The following is a 21,704-nucleotide window of genomic DNA, read 5'->3' as shown; positions in this document are numbered from 1 at the left end:
TTCGAATATTTCCTTTAAATTTCACTATTTTATATGTTGGCTATTGGATTCTAAAGGTTGATTTATCTTCTTTGTAAAAATAGTAACACAAAAGATGATATCTGTGTAGGAATAACGATCCCCTCATCCTATTTACTTGGACGAAATGTTCTCCTACTGGTATGTTGTAGTTATACAAAATGTTTAAAACCCCTAGTGTGCCAATGAGTTAGTGACATATACCCAGCTGACGGGGACAGACAAACATCTAAGTCAGCAAGATTTTCTACCATAAAACTATCTCTCCCTCTTTTCTCCTGAAAACTTCTTGCTATCACATCTCTTCTGCGTCTATCATCGATCATCTTAACACCATCTTCACAGCACACGGGACATCGTTTTCTTATTCTCCTACTCAAAGTTGCTGACACGTAAAATTACACGACTTTACCAACAGCGACACTTCACTTTCATCATTCCAACATTTTCGTAACTTGACGGATTTCTAAACTTGTTCACAACGGTAAGAAAAAGCTTTCGATAAAGCAGTTTTTCCTCTCTCTCTCTCTCTCTTTCTCTATCTCTCTAACTGTAATTTCTATAAAAGTAAAGAAGCATTTAAAAATTGCAGATTTATTTCTATATATACAAGAGGTTCCTACTGTACAAAATTTATTTATTTTTATTCATCTTACGAGCACACTTCGTGTCGTCTGTGAAGATTTTCTACAAGTTTAAACGGCAATCTTTTTAATATTATACAGCATTTTTCTTTAATATACTCGATACATAATCTACTCTATAAATGACTTGTGTAAAAGAATCTAAATTTAGAACTTGAAATCATGTTTTTCCCTATCAAAAACTTGGAAATAATTAAAGATTTTTAAAAAAAGAAATAAATTTCCTTCTTAGCGGGAGTTACATTCGCTATTTTTAAAAACTAATTACAAAAATTCAATTTATTATTTTGAATTCTGTTTACGTATTAAACAGTTTTTCTGGAAATTAAAAAGAAAATTCGGCTCTTAAGAAATTGTAATAAAAGAAAAAAGAGAATATTTTTTTATTATATAAATATTTTTTTCGAGCAATTGTATTCTTCTTTGGGAAGCGGTAAATTTTCTAAAAGAGTAGAAAAGGTGGGAAAGAATCAATTTAGAAAAGTTCTGATGAAATACGGACGACATGCAGCTGGTGAAATTTCTGACTGAAGACAGCGCACCAAGCGGTGAGATCATGCAATATTTCAATCAGGGGTTAATGAGAGGTTGTCGTGTAGAATGACGCCTTCCGATTCCGCCGGAAACTTCTCCAATTGTTAATTGTAAGCTACTGTAAGAGTTTTTCTACACTGGGAATTATTTTGTACGCTTATTATTAAAATTCCGATTAAACGCGTATGATAATAACCGAGTTCGAATCTTCTCATTGGCACGGATCTTCGAGAGAATCCCTCTGCTCTCTTCCCACTAACTTCGCTCGTATAATATGGCATTTTTCTCTTGGACGCTACAAAAATACGATTCGTTATGGGAGAGGATTTATGTTCCAAGTTATGGAGAACATTCCGAGAGCCGGTACGTCGTTAAGAACTCTCTCGACCAACTCGAAGGTACCATCGAGTACCACCGTTTTATTCCATCCTCCATTTGCATGAAACTAATTCCGAATTAAAATATTGAGATAAGGTTTATTCAAATGACAATTTTATAAGATGAAACGAGATATTTATGACAGAGTTGAGTTGAGATTAGAGGAAACTGAGTACCTAACACATATATTTCCAAGACAAGTGCTGCAGCCATACAGCCCTTTAAGAATGAATAATGATCTCGTAGCCTGGAACCCCGTAGACTTTTCATCTGGCTTTGACATAAATGGCAGATAGACAAAGACAACTAGACAACTGAAAGATAGAGGATAACATCAAACGAGACTTTACTATCCTCTGTAAGTCCTCTCTGTCTGGTGATAAGAGCTGGATTTCAATAGATCTTTCATAAGAGGGGCGAACGCAAATATCCATCAAATTTCAATAATTAAAGATTTTATTTCGTCTTAAACGAATTCTTAATTTAAAGTTTTTCATAAAGAAAAACCGAAAGTTTTAAAATGACATAAAAAATATATATATATTCTCTTGTAAGCGTTATTTTTGAATAGGCCTATAAAAAGGAATGGCCTGTTTTCGCATTTATTAGAGTAGAAATATGTGCAGTATTTGTTCAGGTTGTTAGCCACGTGTAATGAGACAATGGAAGAAAGTAAATGTCTAGCTTAATGAAAGAATGTTAGATACAAGCAATCTGGTTGGAGAAGTTCAGACTATCCAATGTCATAAGAGGTTATACTTGATACGAGGCAGATGCTGGCTACAATATTACAAGCTCTAATCGTTCCGGAGTAATATGCGCTTGTAAATTTTACAAATATTTTATCTTGATCTTAATTCGTATAATATTTACTAATTTCATTAAAAATAAGCTAATAAAATATTAAATAAATTAATAACAAATAAAATTTTTATTGTCATTTTATTCGAGAATGGTAACTCGATATGTGTTTCATCTCTATAATATTTTGAGTCGTAAGGATCCCCTTCTATAAGGATCTTTGGGAATAACTTAGATTTTTTTGTCCACTTCTTCTAATCACTAAATTTCTAAAGGGGATTAAATTTTCAAGAAAAAAGTGAACACCTGCAATGAGTGCTATCCATCGGGAGGCACATTGGGGCGTGACAGCAACACTTGTTCCTAACAACTCTGACAGTTATTTATGGCTTTCATTACACAAAATCTCTGTCTTCTTGACGTTTATTCTCTCCTTACAGGTCCTGATGTGATACGCCAAATCGATTTCGGATACGAACGATAATATTTCAAGTAGAATGTAGTCAAAGCTTTCTTTTCTGATAACGAGCTATTCTCAAGCGATCTGCTTCTATCTTTACCTATTCGTCATCAATGCAAAAGTATCCAAGGGCATCCACTTCGATTAAGGTTCTTCTCCCGGTTTCTTCTTGTTCTATTATGTTAAGACAAATCGTTTTCTTTACTTAAGCATTTTCCTATAATGTTAGATCTGGATTCGTCTTTTAGAATGATTTATTTTATTTTCTTTTTTTCTGCTCTCTTAATTACAACTTTTCTGCTTTTACAAAATATGTCAATAGCGATTTGTTATCTCTTTCAAAGTAAAAATATTCCTTTTGAACTTCTCTGTTATTGATAGATTTCGTCTTATGCCTTGGTTCCACTGCAAAGATTTCAGATTATTTTATTATTTATTTATTTTTAAAATTCCAATTTTTTATAATGTCATCAAGATTGTTAATTGGGGCATATAAACGTGATTTGAACACGTTTATACGCGCTTCATTTACTCCTCCTCATCCATTATGAAAATCTTATGATATATATTGGAATATCAATAAAGTTTTGGAGCAATTATAAGCCTTGAGAGTTTGCATCAAGTGCAAATTTAGGCCCTCTAAATATTAAATTCCCATTTAACATTGATTTCTATATACTAATTTCTAAATTGCATGCGCTCCCAAAATTATATGGTTTTGAGACAGTTAATGAATAGAGAGTTTGTGGACTTTGAAGTGGAAGTTTTGTTCATACTTATGGACATTTATACGTCAAAAATAAGAGGGAAATTTCTGACACCTTTTCTCATTTATTTCGTACACAAAATCTCATAACATAAAATGCGAAGTTTGACGAAATTAACGAAAATCATCCTTAGAGGATGTGTTGTAATGTGCACGCTATTCATTGCGGAATAGCGAAATTATTCCCCGTAGACGAAGGTTGTTTTCTCAAAATGTTAACGAAGCGTAGGGATTGTAGTTTACTCCCTCATCTATTATTACCAGATTAATACTGGATGCAGTAATTTGTAATGACGTCAGGATGTCCGTTAAATAATTAGAATAGGCGGTCAATTCTCCCTTCCTGCTTGCTTAATGAGCTTGAGATCGAGACATTCTCCCATATCAACTCACTAATCTGGCATTTAAGGTACTATGTTTTCTGTTTAAAACATACTCTTCCTTTCGTTACATTTCTATAAAGTTAAAATATCATTTATGTACAGAGATATGATTTTCTATTAACCTTTTCTTTGTATTGCTACCTACTGATATGGTAATTTCTTTACATTTGTATTTAATTGAGTAATTATCAAAACCAGCTTTATTCAGATCAGCTTTTTAACTAATTGATTATGATTTTAACCCATTTTTAATTGAAATTCCAAATAAAATAACGTTGAAATAATATTTTGGAAGCAAGCTTAATTTTAAATTTTATTATGTAAATAATAATCAAGTGATAATTGTGTGGATAACTTTTTAGTAAAAAATATAGCACTCTAGCGAAGTATTTATATAAATTATCAAAGAAAGGAATAAATTGAGAGCGAAAAATCTTTGACTTTGGGTAGAATTTGAACCCAGATTCTCATTAAAGAAGAAGATAATGTTAATCCCGTAAGTCAATTAGTTAGAGTGAGTAGAAAGTTATCAAAAAACAAGGATTCACCTCAGTTAGATAAGTGGGCATCCTACTCTGAATACTCTTGCTTTCTTTTATAGGTAAGTAACGAGGAACCCCGCAGAAAGTGCAATGAACTAAAGCTTTCTGCACTCTCTGGCTAGTAGATTAAGAAATGTTGTAAGTCACTCGAATACCTGGAATTTAAAATCTCAACACTTCTACTTTTTCCTCTTCTTCCGCTTCTATCTCTTCTTATTCTTATCCTTCTTTTTCTTCCTCCTTTTTCTTTTTATCTGGTATAAAACTAACAAAATTTCCATTTAAAATACTATTTATACATCTAATTTATTAAAGTTAATAAATATTTTTCATCCAGTTTCTGTTTATTTTATATTTTAATAATTAAATAAATAAATTCCGAAGGAAAAATAAACCGTTTCATAATCCTCCATTAGTAAATTTGCATATGGCTTCTCTTACCACTTATTAGAATAAAAATTAATGATATTTAAAGGAATTTAAATAAGAACAAATATTTGCTTGATAGGACCCATTTCATGTAAACTTCACTTCTTTTTTTCTAATTGTGATCATTTGTTAACCTCATAATGGCCTCTGCAAACATTTTTTTCTCCTCTTAAGATGCCATCTTCAGTGTAAAAATATGAAAGATGGATTTAATCGTTTAATCCGTGTAGTTTTATTATTAATTCCCACTTTTCTTATTCATCTAAAGCAGGAAAAAAAGGTCTTCAATTCATGGCAATGAAATGATTTCGTTCTTTCTAAGAATATTTCCCTATCTTCCTCCTCCTCTTCTTTTTTTCCCCCTAGAATCTAATTAAATTCTCATGCACTTTCTAGTATAAATTAATTAATTTATCTTTCTTTTTATTGTTTAAAAAATGAATAATGTTATAACAAAACTGTTCACAACTTCATAAATCTTATTATCCTTCATAAGATGAGTTCTACAATTGGATATTCTTATGCCCTTAGAATTATCCATCATTTTTGAATTAACAATATTGATTTTTCTCATTAAGTGAGTTTTTAAAATAAATATTTTAATGTTGAAAGTTTTTCCCTCTCATTTTCTTAAAATTTTTACACTTTTCTTGATTAATTTTTTTTTTAATTGAAAATTATTATCAAATCAAAAATGTAGATTTTTAAATGATCTTTTTAAACAATCACTAAGTATTTTCTTATTGCTTTGTTTTGCAAAACTTAAGAAATATTAAGTAAAATAATACATGTTTTAGATAATATATTAACAAAATAATTCGATAAACTAAATATTTTACAGTATATATTGCTCTCTTTTATATTTTTTTTCAATAAAAAGTTAATGAGACTAGGTATTCAAACTACTTTAAAAATTCTACACTTCTTTATAAAAGAGCATAGAGAAATTTGAATTTTAATTCTTTTCATGTTTAGTTTGTTTAAAATATTTCATAGAAACTAAGAATGAAATTCCTATAAAATTTTTACAGAAACTAGGAAATGAAACCCTTATAAAAGTTTCGAATTTCTCTAAGGAAATGTAGAAAATTTAGAATTGAAATCCCTGTGAAAATTCCAAATTTCTCTAAGGAAATTTAGAACATTTGAAGCAAAAATCCTTACAAAAATTCCAAATTTTTGTAGGAAAAATTTACAAAAGTTTGAAACTCATTCTTCTAAAACTTCTTAATTTTTCTAAGATATTTTAGAGGAACCAAGAATTCAAATTCTTCTAAACTTCCACATTCCTCCAAAAAGTTTACAAGAAGATTCCTCTAAAACTTCCTAACTGTTCTAAAAAGTCTAATTTTTCACTTTAATTTTTTTTTATTCGAATTCTCTGAAACATTCTTAACTCTAATTATTTATTATTTTAAATTATTTTATATAGAAATAAGTTTGCAATTCCAATCCTTGTATAAAGTCTGGAGAAGATATTGAAGAAAATTTCAATTAGTTATATATATATATATATTATATAAGTTCTAAAATATTTAAGACATAGAGAATAATTTTTATAATAAAAAAAACATAAATAAATGATTAAAATTTATATATAAACAGTATTGATTAATATGAATTTGCAAAGACAAAAGGCCATTTTGCATATAATTATATGAGATGCGGATGTAAATTGGAGACATCTCTAAGCAAAAATGAATTAAAAATCAGCAATAAAATCATTTATAAGTGATTTTATTTTGTAATTTGTGAAGAGTCATTATTTAACATCGACCGTACGTTAGTTGAGGATGCAGATATGTTGAGCAGCTTGCATATTTTCCTAGTGCAACGATCCTGGCAGAAAGAAACATCACTTCATCAGGACTGGGGTGTGAAAAAAAGAAGTTAGGCTAATTAGAGAGTCGACCGGAGCTTAGAAAAACTAATACAGTATTTTCAGGCGTTCTACTAATCACTTTCCATTTCCTCATCTTGATATTTTACTCGGTTTGAAAGAAAGTGAGTTTTCAAAACTTTTTTCTTCCGTTTCTTTTAAGTTTTGCTCTTGATGTGATTTTACTTGAAATTCATCAACTGTGACTATTTTTTATTTTAATCTCCGCCTCTTTCTCTTTCTCTCCCTTTCCCCTCTTCGTCCCCCTTATCTTCTTCTCATCTAGATGTATTTAAAAATTTTTATATGTATATGTTAAATGTTTTCGAAGAAGCAAAGATGCTGATTGATAATTTTTCATCCCAGATATTTAATTAAAATAAATACGTTGTAAAATAACGGAAGCTGAACGAATTACAGATTTTAATCTTACTCTAGAGATGTAACCCTTTGAGATACGCCTAGAAGAAGAATTAGAATCATGGAAAAATGAGGTTGTATAAGTAATTTCTATTCGTTGTTTCTCTCTCACAAGTCGAGATAAAATCTGAATGAAGTTACAACCTATCCGTAAAGATAACCAACCGATTTTTAACTGGCAATGGCTGTAATCTGTGTTTTTTTTTTTTCTTTTTATCACTTCCCCATCACTTCACTTATGGTTGTTTACCTACATCTCTTTTCCTCATGTTTCCGGAAACGGAAACGGATGAGAGAAACGACGCAGCGCATCACCTGGTCGTTACGCTTAAATGGATATGCATAATGGACACGTCGAGTCCATCCATCAATCTGCAGACTCGGGTGTACAGCAAGACCCAGTAAATCTGGGGATAGCGGATGTACCATCATTCACCGCCAGGGATTCAGGAGGGAGAAGATGGGGAGACAAACACACGGGCGTGAAGTTCTACAGAAAATGGCATCGATATCGATTGCAATCGTTGAGTTCTAATCGCCAGCTGATTTCTACTGTCCCGTGCGGCTTGCTTGACAAATGGACTGCTCCCCGTCCCTCCTCCTATATATATTTTTTAGCCTCTTCACAACCCCGTTATCTTCTATACAGAAAATTCAATCCTCTACACTCCAAAGGTGTATAAAAGTATATATATATATTCTTCTATATTCCCAGGTGTAAAAATAGGAAACTGTATGAATTAAATTATCATATATATTAATTCGTCATTACTTTCGAGGAAGAAAAAAAATCTCCCGCATCGATCCTAGAGATTGTAATTAAAAAATGGTAAGAAATGTTGTTTTTTTGGTGGAGAGTAACTCATCCAAATCGAGCCTAAGTAAACATAAGATAGGAAATAACAGTTTATAGTAGGAGAAGCTGCAATTTTCTTCACTCGGAGTATTCTAGCAACGAAATGTTTACGCTCAGATGGGTTTCAGAGCAGTCATAACATTATGGTAATAGGACGGTGAGACAAGACCAGCCTTAGGGGACGGAGGTATGATAAATGGGAGTCACCACAGGTATCGGGATCCCAGGATGACCCTGCAGATGTAAATTTCTACTTTCAACCACCCCAGGCTTTACTAGGTTAAATGTAAGTCAAACCAAGGTTTTCCATCGAAATTTTTCTCAAAAATGTTATGTTTAGACTGCATGAGCTATGTTAGAAAGCGATTTTCAATGAAAATAGGTTTTTGAGTAGATTCAGGATATTTTTAAATTTGCAAGTAATATATTATCTGGTGATTTATGAGGCGAAGAGAGTTTTTGGAATGTCATTATTGGCGACGAATTGCTTTGCTGTTATTAGATATATATATTTTTTATACGTTGAAATCCGATAAATGTTCTTATATACTTAAAAAAAAGAAAATAGATGTAATAAATTTATTTATTCTCGTTTATTTAAGCCCTTCCTAAGGGATTAATTGATTATTCATTACAGTTAAAACCTAATTAAATTAAAAATCGTGCTTGCTTAAAGTCGAAAATCATTAATTTATCAACTGCATTAAGCAAAAAGTACATTTCTGAAGTAATACTTTTGCAGAAATTGGCCGTGAAGGTATAAAATGCTAAAGGTAAAGGTACCAACAGATTGCATGACTTTGATAAACGAGCGTGTGTTGATGTCTTAGTTGAAGGATAAACATCAACGACACTTCTACTCCAAGAGTGAGATTGGCTTGTCATCGGTGTGAAGAGAATCAATGTTTTTCGTAGGAAAGATTGCTCCGTGTGTGGGCCAACTACTGCATGCTTGCTAAACCACAACAACCTCACTTCCCTGGGGCGAGACTGATAGAACCCAAGTAATGACAGGTGTGCTGCTCACGTGTCAATTTGATAGTCCAGAAACGGTAAATTGTCTCTAGAGAAAGCTTAAATACTGCGCTTATACACTGAGGATATATTTAAGTTAATGAGTGGTCACATGTGCATCTGTGCTGATGATTATGTTAAATGTTTGCAACTCAATGCTATTTGCTGCTACGTTTAGACGATATTTTAGCATTTTAAATGATTGCCTGACATTTTTTTCTGCCATTTTATAAAAGCTTTGAGCAGTTTTTTCCCGACAAACTTGGCTTCTTTCATGGAGAAAATTCAAGTAAATTACGCACTTCTATGCTATTTTTATTGCTTTAAACAATCTTAAATCTTTATATTAGCATCAATTACATAAACTGTTGCTTTCTGAGTGTATAATACGAGAATTATTCACAGTTTTTTCTGTAATTATAAGCTTAATCTACTTTAAAAAGCGGCGATAAAAACTGTTTTCATAAAGGCATACCTCATACAAAAAGCAGCGTGTTTTTTTCCCCTAATGCTGATTATCTAATCACTTTTTTTCCTTAGGAATGACGATAAAAATATACATCGAGCGACAAAACTTTATATTTTTAATTGCAAAAGTTTTTTTAAAAAAGAAAAATGAGAAAAAATACTCATCAAAAGTAGACATTAATACAAGTGCAGTTGATTAATTTTAAAGAAAGAAATGAAGTGGGTGGAACATAAGGATGATTGAGTAGTTAGATAAAAACCTCACAGAATATTTGACAAGGAGAGAAAAAGGTCAGGGGACAGCTAAATTAAACATAAATGAATTATATGAAGAAAAGATATTCTTCGTAGGAGGAGTTAATCAGATTAATGAAAACCGAGTAACAGACTCGCTATTTATAGAATGGTAATTTTAAACAGTATATTCTTATTAATAGACTACAACATTAACAACAACAAAAAAGTAAAACACAATTTCCCCTTTTTCAAATGAGTTGTGGCGAGAAGATAATTTAAAAACTATTTTTTTTTTATTTTTTACTTTCGTCCATGCGTATGTCTGTCACGTAGATTCGCCATCATTTCTCTTTAAATCTAGGAAAATACTAGATAAATCTTATGAAAAAAAGTTTATATATGAGTGTAATAAACAGTTTTATGATGTTCTAAGCAAATACATCGCATTAAACCTTCTAAATTTTAAGAAAAAGAGTGAATTCATCGCGTAATTTAACTCCACTTTCGGGTTGCCTAACCCGACTAAGAGTCGATTTAAACAGGCAAAAATAATCTTAAGTTCATTTTAAACACGTTAAATATTCTATTAATCATCTTAATTTATTGAAAAAGTTTTAAAAATATGAAAAAAATCTCCATGTATAACATTAGAAGAAGGAAAAAAAAAAAATAATATATATATATATATATTCACCCCTTTAGATATTGCCAAATTCGACAAAAAAACACTATTAAACTTGCAAAAGCCGTATTTTTAGCAGAAGTGAGGGTGATTTTTGTCTTTTTGTAGATGAGTTAAAACAACCATTAAGTAAAGAACAAGGACGAAAAGGAATTTATAACAAAACAGCCATTTACATCGTACGTCAGTGGAATTATATATTCAGATGTTCAACACTTACTAGCCGTTAGTGACAGCTGGAATACTGCTATAAGCGATAATGTTTCACAGCTTGGATGAGACAAAACCAGGAGAGAAGGGGAGAAGCAAAATTTAATGGCTTTCTCTACACTAGAGAGCTTCAACCGAACGACAAAAGCGTGTCGAAGCGATTTGTCTTCTTATTGTAAAAACCTATGTTTTTATCAAAGAATATGTACGTAGAAATGTAGCCAGTGTACATGTAGATGAATTGCAACTGCATACAAACATATCTGAACTTTTAAATCAAAAATATAAGCTACGATTTGTAACCAAAAAAAAAAAAAATGTTATTTATGAGTTTCTTCTAACGATTTTTTTCCTTCCAGATAAATCACTTCTAGATAGTTTGTGAGATTGGAATTAATTAATAATTAATAAATATATTAATAATTAAATGCGATGTATCTAATTCAAGCATTAATAAGATAAATTATAAGACGACAAACTAATAATTAACGAAGTGTAAAGTGCAATTATCAGTTTTCATGACACGCTAATTTACTTCATAACTTTTTTCTCCTTTTATATAAGAGGAAAACGTTATGAAAATTGATTAGAGAAAGACTTAAATATTTAATTTTATATATTTAAAAAATATATATTAAATGCTAAAAACATTTTTAATTGCTAAAATAAAAGGGAGAAAGATGCACGAAAAGTGTCATCTGTTTACCTTTAATTTTTTTTTCCTTATTAATAAAGTGGAAGAATTTACACACACAAAAAGAAACATGATTTAAAGTTACTTTTGTTTAAAAGTATCTACGATTTGTTTTATTTTAATAAAAAGAATTTAATAATACGATTCAAATTTGGAGTTAGTCAATAGAGACAAAGTGTAGCGTGTAAGGAGGGGTAGAATGCGAATGCAACAGATTCAGCAGCCAACATATGGCTTATATCAACCTGGACACAATTTCCATGGTTATTGCTTGTGTAAGGCTTTTCTATAGACTATTGACCAGGAGAGACCTATAACTAGACCTCATATCTTCTACTGGGTCCACCGTAGATTCATTATATGTAAATATTACCTTGTATGCATTTTTATTAAGGCATTTTAGGTCATGCTTGGGAATTCTGTGCTTCTTGTAATGTATGTGGAGATGAGCGCTTGTAGAATGTAAATGGCTAGATAACATCAATTATTCGTTGCTTGGCGGATGTAGTAAAGTGACTTCTCCCAATGCATCATCCCCAAATATAGGATAAGTGGATTTGCAAATCGTTTGATGTGAATTATTCAATTCCGAAGATTATACAGACTTCTATGATTGCGTTTCTCTATAAAAATATGTTTATGTGATTAAAACGGGGTGAAAAATTTCCAACGTGAATTTATTTTGATGGATCTGATTATATTTTTGATGGATGGAGGGATTTTCAATGATTCTTTTTGCTGTTTTCACTTTAATCTCCTCTTATTAATCAATCTAAATATTATTTTTTTTAAATAAAATAATCTTTTCAGTTATTTCGATTTTAATTCCTTTCCCCCCTGTGTTATGTCGATTGTTGTTAATAGGGATGATAGATGATTTTGAATAGAATTAAACTCTTAATAATATTTAAGCTCTGGAATTGTTACAAAAATCAGTTTTGAGGAGACATTTTTTAATAATTTCTCATTCATCATTATCATCATTCATCATTATAATGAATGATGAATGATGATTTTTTCTTTCGTTTAATTTGTGGAGTGAAGCATCATCATCTATGCTCTTGATTTTTTTTAAAAAAAGGAAAAAAATCACGATATAATAATGATGATTTTTTAAATTTTAAATTGAAGAGAATTTTTTAAAATGATTTGCGAATTAGTTAATGGAATTTTATATTAGAAAAGATGTAAACAACTGAGAATAATTATAAAGAAATTTAGAAATGTCGCATATAAAACTAGATTATAAAAGGTTATATAATTTCGTGATATTGTAAAAAATTTAAAATATTATTGCTATAAAAAATATATGTATTTTTTTTCTTAAAATTCTTTTTTTCTATCTTCTTCAAAGCTTCGTACTTCATACACACGAGTAGATCTTCCTGTATATTTTATTAAATTAAATTTTATAATATTAAAAAAAATATATATATATATATATATATATATCTTAACATTATTCAATTGTTTTTTATCAACAATTTTTATTATTTTTTTTACCAGACTTAACGATGCAAAGCGTAAACGAATCTAGTAAATATATTAAAATATTTTTAATTAATTGAATTAAATTTAAAAAATAAATAAATATTCTGTGATATTAATTAAAATTCTTACATGTTTTAATTAAAAGATTTATAAATTAATAAAAAAATTACATTTATTTATTTGAGAAAAAGGGGAGAAAACGCATCGTCACTTAGATATTGTTTAAAAAAGACTTTATAAATTGTTAAAAATAATTCTAATTTAACGTATAATTTAGGGAAACAATTGATGTATAAGTTATTTAACTATGATCAAGATTAGAGAATGTATTATTGTTCGAGTCGTAAATTGAATTACGTAAACAATGCGTTAGTTTTAATTAAGATATTGCTTTTATGCGAATATTTTAAGTAAACAGAAGATCAAATTGGTTCAATAGATAAAAGATAAACACAATAAAGTGTTATAGAAGCCTTCATGCTCTTTTGAACTCGTTTAACATCGTCGTAACTAAACTCAGTATTTATAAAACGTGTCATGTGCTCATTCATGTCACGTTTGATTCGTGTGACATAGGACGATAAATAGCTTACCTTCTACATAAGATTCACTGTGAATGAACTTTTAAAAGTCACAATTACTCCCTATTCATCACTTTTAGAAAGTTACGTATACTATTTTACTTTAAATTTAGTTTACTAAGCATTTTAAAAGATGATTTACGACTTGATTCGTGTCTAGATATTTATTAAAGTTAAATTAAATTTTTTTATTATGGTAATAAAAATATTATTATTATTATATATATATATATTTATTTATTTTTAGTGGAAGAATTAGTTTGCCTGGCTTGGTGGAAGGAAGGATCTACTAGATACGTCGTCGGTAAACTTCAACATAAAGAAGCAAAGACGGATGATGATAAATTTCGATGTTTCGTGAGTACTACTTATAAAAATACAGAAAGAATATAAATTGTTATAGTAAATTTATTGTTTTTATTATAATAAATAGAAATCGAATTTAATTTCCAACTTTATTTTCGATATTCTGTTAATGTTCCCTCTTACTTCTCTCTTCTCTAATTCAATATAAACTTTAATTTATTGATGGAAAAAACTAGTTTAAGTTAAATTAACTTTTAAAAAATATCAAAATAAAAAGTATAAAGTTTACTTTTTAATGTGTAGAAAGAAGTTTTCTATGTAATCGAATCTCCTCCATCTCTTAACTTATACTTGATAAAGGGATATAAATGAAAAAAAATAGAAATACTCGGTTGTGTTAGCACCAAATGATCTAAAGTGGAAATGTTGAAGCAGTAAAACAGGAGATAGGATCTAAGATAATCAAAAGTAGGAAAGAGGAAATATAAGAGTTTTAAGATTGTCTAAAATCGAAAAGTAACGTTGTTCTAAAATTTAATAAATGGAAAGTCTAGTCGTTAAAACACGTCGCGATAAACTTAGGTTTTTTTCCTTCTATTTTTTTGGGCTGTAAAAATGGTTTTTTTAAGAGGTTATTTAGCATAAAGATTGCGAGAAAAAAATTGTTTGCAAAGTTTTGTTAGAAATTTATCTCAATCCCAGCTTAAGAAAATAAATGATAGGTGTAAAAAAATATCCAACATGTTATCCACGATTGTTCGATGCTTTTACTTATCATCAGATATCCAGAAACCATCAGTTTTTTTAATACTCCCGTTCGATAAGCATTGAGTTTGGAGAAGAAATATTGGTCCCTACCGCTAAATAACAGGAGAAGTTGAAGGCGTAACGTTCTGTAGCCTGCAGGGAGAGATTAGTATTTTCACTATGACCCTGTAGGGAATGTCTTTATATATCCCCCAAGACATAGGTAAGATTCATGTAAGAAGGTAATGGTGTCTTCGGGGGATAGTTCAAAGTCAAGATTTTCGTCTTCTTCGACCAAGCATTTGAGTGGGCAAGAGGAATTTTTCTTTCTTATTTATTCGCTTAAGATTTTAGTCGGCCCATTAGTAACTAATATTAAGCTTAACCGTTCAGAAATGAGTGACGGCCGATAGGGCGAAAATGATGCATTCTTGAATCAATTTATCCACTGGGGAACGTTTAAATTTGATGGTGCGAGACACGAAGAAAGATCTATTTTTTAAAAATAGTCTGTCCTTTAATTGGTTATTATAATTTTTTGTTTTATTCCTCGGCGCTTCGACGATATAAATGCTTTTAGTAGTGGATGAATATTAAATACAAAGCTTAGAATTAAGGCTTTTTTTGTTATAAATCGCATTTTATTAATATTATTAATTAACTTTTATGTTCTTTTAAGAATTAAACGCATTGCTTATACTCCAAATGCTATCTTTAATGTTGAATTTCTCGACACAAATTAATTATTTTCGATTGAAGAATTAAATATCGGAAAGTTTTAGTTTTAACCAGTTAAGAATCTTATTTAAAAGCTATAAATTTAATATAAGAAGAATCTTTAATGATGTAAATCAAAGCTAGAAGAGCATTTAATATAAATTTACACTAGAATTATTTTTTTTAATAATCTTTAAATATTAATAACTTATCATTAGGTGTATGAAAAAGTAAAGGATCACGGTTATCTCCTATCTCAATCTGGTGATGCTACATGCGATGGATTATTTACTGCTAGCGAAGGATCGAGAACTATGAGGCTAACCAGAAGTAAGTAGCTTCTAAGAATTACGAGAGCTTTTAACTTGGGAATGGTATTAAAATTTTTCAATTTAAACAGTTTCGATCGATCTATTAAATGAAAATGTGTTCAATTTGTTAGAAGAGACGAGTTTAAAGAAGATTTATAATAGTTATTTCTACTGAAATAAAAATAAAAAGGAGTCTTATCTTATTCAAATTCTGGTTAAGAAGATGCGATTAAATTTTTAAAAATTCTTTTATATTTAATAGAGAATCTTTAAAAGTTTTTTTTTCTTATTAATAATATATATACATAATTGTTTTGTTAATAATTAATTAAAAACTTTATTTGGAGCTAGCATCTAAGACAGAGACGATTTTTTTTGGTGATGTTGTAGCTAATCATCCTCACGCAAGATGCCAGTTTCCGGAATGGGTGACCTCTGGAAGACATTGGAAGACCCTCGATGCTAAACAAACTTACGATTTTAGTCACAGGAACACATCTTATCACGTGACAAACACATCGAACGGTAGAATGCACATGAGAGTTGTATGCATCAGAGATGATTACCGATCAGATAGTAATGCTCAAATGGTTGTACACGTTACATCCGGTTGGTAAGTAAGAAACACGATTTCACGACTCATACATTATAATAATTAAGGAAATTATACAAAAAAAAACATTTTAAACTTGCTTAAAAAAAGAAATTCACTTTATTTTATTCAGTAATATCGGCTACGTTTGCTTAAGAATCCATAAAAGAGCCAAACACGTAATCGAACTTCAAATGGGTGAGTTTTAAAGGCGTTCACTTTAATTAATTTTAATTAAAGATATCCTAGAAACTAGAAAATTAATTTTATTTATGTTTATTAAGTAAACATTCTTTTATTTATTTTTACAAAAGTCGTTTCTTTTGAGAGTTTTATTTTACTTTCTTTTCATGCTTTTCTACAAGAAGAAAAGAAAAAAAAAGAGAGAGAGAGAGAGAGTTTCATTTTACTCCATTTATAATTTTTTCCTATCAAAAAATAATTTTTATTTACGTTCTTATTTAACAAATTTATACACATTTTTATGTTCTTTTCTTCTTCATTGAATATTTATACAAAACTCAGTTTTATTTTTAATATTTTCTTATATATATTATTCCCATCTTTCCAAATTAAATATGAAACATTTTCATTTTTTCAAAGTTCATTTTCTTTCTTGACAAAACCTTTTATTTCTTATTTCTTATTTTTCTTTTATTACAGAGTTTTCATTTTTCTCTTCCTTTTTTACCTTGTGGTTTAGATAAAGATTTTTTTTCCTTTATTTTGTTTTTGGTTTACAGCTTGTACTTCTCATATTATTTTTGAGGAAAAACAAAGAATTTTATCCCGTTATTTTTCTTAAATTTTTCATCCCACTCTTCCAATTTTTTTTATACTTTATCTAATTTTCCCTTTATCTTAAATTCTTTATATATATATATCCAGCGTCATTTTACTCCGATTCTCTTCCCAAATTTATAAGAACGTAAAGCGATTTGGACCGAATATTTTTGTCGATTTTTACCTGAAAAATGAGGAAAAAATCTTGGAAAGTAAATAATGTTTATCGTAAAGGAACATGACTTTCTACCAAAAGCATTGATAATTAATTTAAATCGGATAATTATTTGCATGAGATGATAAGTCAATAAAATGCGGATATAATTACTCTAGAGATGATACTAAATACAATGGAAATTTTCCAGAGAATAATAAAGTGTTTATCGATAAAGGAAAATGTTATATAATTAATAGAATGAATGGCGTGTTTGTACAAAGCTGTTTTCACAGTTCTGCCAAGTTAATTTGACGCCTTGGCTATGCCATCAATTAATTGTAATCAAGCGTCTTGAATCAGTCGTGTCTTCAAACAAAGAACACTTTCACATCCTCTAACAGGTCAAAGTACGCTGTGTGTCAAGTGAAGTCAGGTAATTACCTAGCTGCAGGAGTCTAAGTTAGTTGTGTCACTAATTATCCGCTTCGGTGTATAGCGAGAGTGTCATGCAGTGAAGTACTATTCCACCCAAGATGCGAAAGGAAATTATCAGTTAATTAAGCTAAACTGTTATTTCTCGAGTATATAATAAGAAATATATCTGTAAAAATATCTTTGATAAATATTTTAAATTTTTAGAGTATTTTATTTATTCTTTTTACCCTTTCAAAAATGCCGCAATAACATCATTAAACCATTCTCCTCCTCCTCCTTCTCATCTTTTTTTTTTTTTTTTTTTTTTAAATGTGATGCTTCCTCGTCTAATCTTCAAGAGACGATGCGTGTTAATGACAGTAAACTGGTTTACCTTAATGTAAAAATATGATTAGATTAAAGCTGATTTTCCTTTTCATCTCTTTCCTTATTTAAATAACGAAATAAGAATTTATATAACCTTTTCCAACTAAAGATTTATCATAATTAAAATGATTTATTATTAACAGCGAGCTTAAAATAACATTTGAGGAATTAAAATATCAAATTTGTCAAGTTATTAGAGCAACGACTAAGAAATTTATTATCCATAAAATATTTTAAACTTAACAAGAATTAAAAAATATATTTTTCTTCTCCTTCTCCTTCTTCTCCTCCTCCTCCTCCTCCTCCTCTTCCTCCTCCTTCTTCTCAGCTTCATTTTTTTATTATTATTTTAATACAGTTAAATTATTTTCTCTTTAAATTATTATCATCCTCATTTATCTTAAAATTTATTTGATAATTTTAATCGAAAAAAATACTCCAAAAAAATCATTTTTTTTTAAATTTAAATTTTATAATTAATAATTTTAATAATATATTTGTTAATTTTATACATTTTAATATTATATAATTAATTACAGTTATTTTTAAATCGAAGGTAAAACCGAATGAATAAATTATTAAGTAGAATAAGAGATTTGGAACTAAATAAATAATTATATAAAGAATAAATAAGTGATAAAATGATTATAATGAATAATATATTAATTAAGTATTTATTAATGTTGAGTTTAGTAATTGTTCTTTATTAAAAAAAAATAGGGAAAATCGCATCTCATGTGGCTGAATCTTGTAATTCACTCTACTTTGATTCCTTCAACAGTGAATATGTAACTGTTACAAGTAAGTATATGAAATATTAATACAAATTTAACTTTATTAAATATTTAACGTGATTTTGTATAAGGAAATCAGCTTATAAATTAAAGTTTGATTTATTTTATTTTTCGTCTTCCTTTTTTTTAATGCTTAAAATATGTAAATTTAAAATTAAAAAAAGTAATTTTTACTTTATTTATTTTTGTATAATCATGCATAAAGGATTTATAAATTATTTTGTAAAATATCTTAATTGAAGATCACACGCACTCAGTTGCTAAGAGTCACGAAGAATGTTAATTATATTAAAAGAAAGTTTGAATTTATTAGTAATTAGTTTTACATTAGACGTTTTTCTCTTAGTTTATTCAATATTTTCCCTATGCGAGTTAAGAGATATCGAGTCTCTTAAGATTTTTAAACGCATTTATTATTTATTACGCACGTTTAAAATTTATTTTGAAGAGGTTTTAACATAATATTCTAATCACAAAATCGTTATTTTAAAACTTAAAAAGTCAACAAAGCTTAATTTTTTAAGCACTCCTCTTGTTTCTCATCCTTATTTATCACCGGAGTATATAGAAGAATAGTTTATTTAGAGGTTGTTTAAATTAAAAATTGGATAAAAATTAAATCAAACTTACACCAGGAAGACTTTTTCTTCCATTTTGCTTAAGTTTCTCCCTGGAGGAAGCTTACGTCATTAACACAGCTCTTAACCTTCACCTCTACATACCACAGAGAGAGTAATGAAGCACTTAAGGTTTACACTGCTAATTGAAGTCTTTTTATACTCCTTTCTATGTAGAACAACTTGTAATCTAATAGCCAGAATTTATTTAGAACTTTAATAAGATAACCTTTAAATAACAAAAGTACAGGAGGGTGTATATAATCTGAATGCAATTTACTAAACGTGTCACTATCATTAAACAATAATTATTTAAAATTAATGAATTAATGTTTATAAATTATGAATTAATACGCTTTAAAAATCCATTTTTCCCTCTAGCTTCGAATAGCGAATCGGGAGAATGTCCTCTTGTTGGCATATACACAACAGAAGGATCCAACTCTCTCTTGATTCACGTCGATACACCTGATTTAGATACTTTGTCCTGTTCTCACGATTCTATCCTGGCTTCTGGTTGTTCGGCTGTAGATCAGTTGGAACTATTGGAAGAATGTGCCTCCGAAAGAAGAGTGACAAGTAAGTTTTCTACTCACTTTCACTCTTTTCTTTTGTCTTTGAGTGGTTACAGAATGAACTCTTCACCCTCGACTCGTTTTTTTTATTCTTTTGTAGAATTTCAATGTAGAGGAAGCTGGGAAGAAAATGGTACATACTACCTCATAGCCACAGCTAAAGAAACGAGAAAACACTATTGTATAGTGAGTTTTATATAATTAATTAATTACATTATTTAAAAGATGGTAACTGATAAACTAATTTATATATTTTCCAGACTTATACAGAAAAAGATAAGGTCTTACACTTTTCGGGGAGTACAGAAACCTGTTTGAGGAACATCGGAATAGAAAATTTTGTGGTTTTTAACGTCACTAATAGCGGTATATTTTCATTTTTTTAATAATAAATTAACATATTTCTTCTATATTAACGTTAAATTCAAGGATTAGGCTAATATAGGCTATATATTTTTATGTATTAATTGTACGAATCGTGTGTTTTAATGTATTCAAATATTGACAGGTCTGTGTATGGACACCAATGGTGCCACAAGACATCCAGATCTCACCTCGTGGATATCTAGTCTAATCTTTTTTCTAATTCTCACACTGACATCTAAATGTGGAAGTCGGTGACAATAAACCAGCCATCGAGACGTCCCAATAACAGTGGATAGTGTGTGGCCATGTTTCTATCCAAAGAAGAAACACGTAAGACCACACGCGTACACCTAAGCATAAACACAAGTACACACACTATGCCGCCCCCTGTTGTAGCTGCAAGGACAGCAATGTTGTCTTCACTCATTTTATGTGTTGTTTTTTCATAATAACAATTCAGTTACCATTAGGTTTGTCAAAGACAGCCTTAAATCACTTTTTAGGTTGTCGTATATTTCTAGTCTCCACCTCGTTATGGAAAATGTGCTGCAGTGTGACTGCACCTGCTTTCCATTGTGCCCAGCCTTAACTCTAGTTGTAATCTGTTGACAATTAGAAATATCTAGATTAAAAAAACCAAAAAAATATACCAAAAAAAGAGCAGAATGTGGTCGAGTATAGTGTAGATTGTGAATTCGGGTTCGTACCCAAAGAGATTGTTGATATTGCACGATTGCTGTGATAGAATGATGAAAGCTCAAAGGACGATTGAAGGAGGGATTTAAGAGGAAAAAAAAAAACACAAATAAATCAAAGCTGTGGTTTCAATTGTCCTAGTGTTGCTGTTGGATTATGTATATATAAAACATACGTAAGCAACATCTTCAATCTTACTTTTAACAATGTAGTACGGTGCCTTGAACGCAGTTCGTAATTCTTGGAAATTTATTACGACCAAAAAAAATAAAAAATAATAATTTCAAATAAAAAAAAAATATATATAAATGATTTGTTTAGGAAAGTTTTAAAAAAATCCAACAAAAAAAACTACTCAAAAATTTAAATAATTATTAAAAATTAAGCGACATATCGAGTCTCACGCATCTTCCTCCCGGCTTTACTTTCATATATTTTAATTTAATTTATATATTTTTTTTTGTAAATTTTAATTTGTATTGTTCGAACTGAAGTTAAAATAAAATGAAGTAGATGCTATTTAAAGTGTTGTCTTGTATTTTTATAACACAAAACTCTTGTCATTAACGAGTAAACTTTTGTCTAACACTACGAAAATTAACATGTTAATTGAAGTTATATTATCTAACAATTAAAACTAAAAGATAATTATAAAAATGGCATCGTCAGCATAGATAAAGGGAGGAAATATTTTTCCAGAAAGTAAGCTTGCTAATGACAATCTACCTGAATAACATCTGCTAATAATAGAAGAG

General features: G+C 29.4%; 1 protein-coding gene and 1 long non-coding RNA gene across 6 annotated transcripts in view; one reads left to right on the top strand and one right to left on the bottom strand.

Moving 5' to 3' along the window:
• LOC136976561 (uncharacterized) overlaps positions 1-21,468 on the top strand; it is a 171,195-nt gene extending 149,727 nt beyond the window's left edge. For all 4 annotated transcript variants that reach the window (XM_067271892.1, XM_067271896.1, XM_067271893.1 and 1 more), the window contains 9 exons: positions 13,735-13,844; positions 15,476-15,587; positions 15,959-16,181; positions 16,294-16,358; positions 18,622-18,702; positions 19,694-19,891; positions 19,988-20,073; positions 20,148-20,253; positions 20,396-21,468. In XM_067271892.1, coding sequence (XP_067127993.1) covers positions 13,735-13,844; positions 15,476-15,587; positions 15,959-16,181; positions 16,294-16,358; positions 18,622-18,702; positions 19,694-19,891; positions 19,988-20,073; positions 20,148-20,253; positions 20,396-20,508 — 1,094 coding nt within the window. In that variant the 3' untranslated portion in view covers positions 20,509-21,468. The remainder of the gene's footprint in view (positions 1-13,734; positions 13,845-15,475; positions 15,588-15,958; positions 16,182-16,293; positions 16,359-18,621; positions 18,703-19,693; positions 19,892-19,987; positions 20,074-20,147; positions 20,254-20,395) is intronic.
• LOC136976562 (uncharacterized) lies at positions 129-10,609 on the bottom strand. Of its 2 annotated transcripts, none has more exons than XR_010880948.1 (3): positions 10,524-10,609; positions 4,533-4,791; positions 129-577 (listed from the first exon to the last, which is right to left on the bottom strand). It is a non-coding gene; the product is annotated as an uncharacterized lncRNA (long non-coding RNA). The 2 variants fall into 2 exon arrangements; XR_010880947.1 differs by lacking the exon at positions 129-577 and adding an exon at positions 2,830-3,240.
• Positions 21,469-21,704: the final 236 nt, after the last annotated feature.

This window comes from Centruroides vittatus, unplaced genomic scaffold (genome assembly GCF_030686945.1).
Source record: "Centruroides vittatus isolate TY-2023 unplaced genomic scaffold, ASM3068694v2 contig_401, whole genome shotgun sequence".
Taxonomy (NCBI): domain Eukaryota; kingdom Metazoa; phylum Arthropoda; class Arachnida; order Scorpiones; family Buthidae; genus Centruroides; species Centruroides vittatus.
The sequence above is the reverse complement of the archived record's forward strand: the minus strand, read 5'-3'. Positions and strand labels throughout refer to the sequence as shown.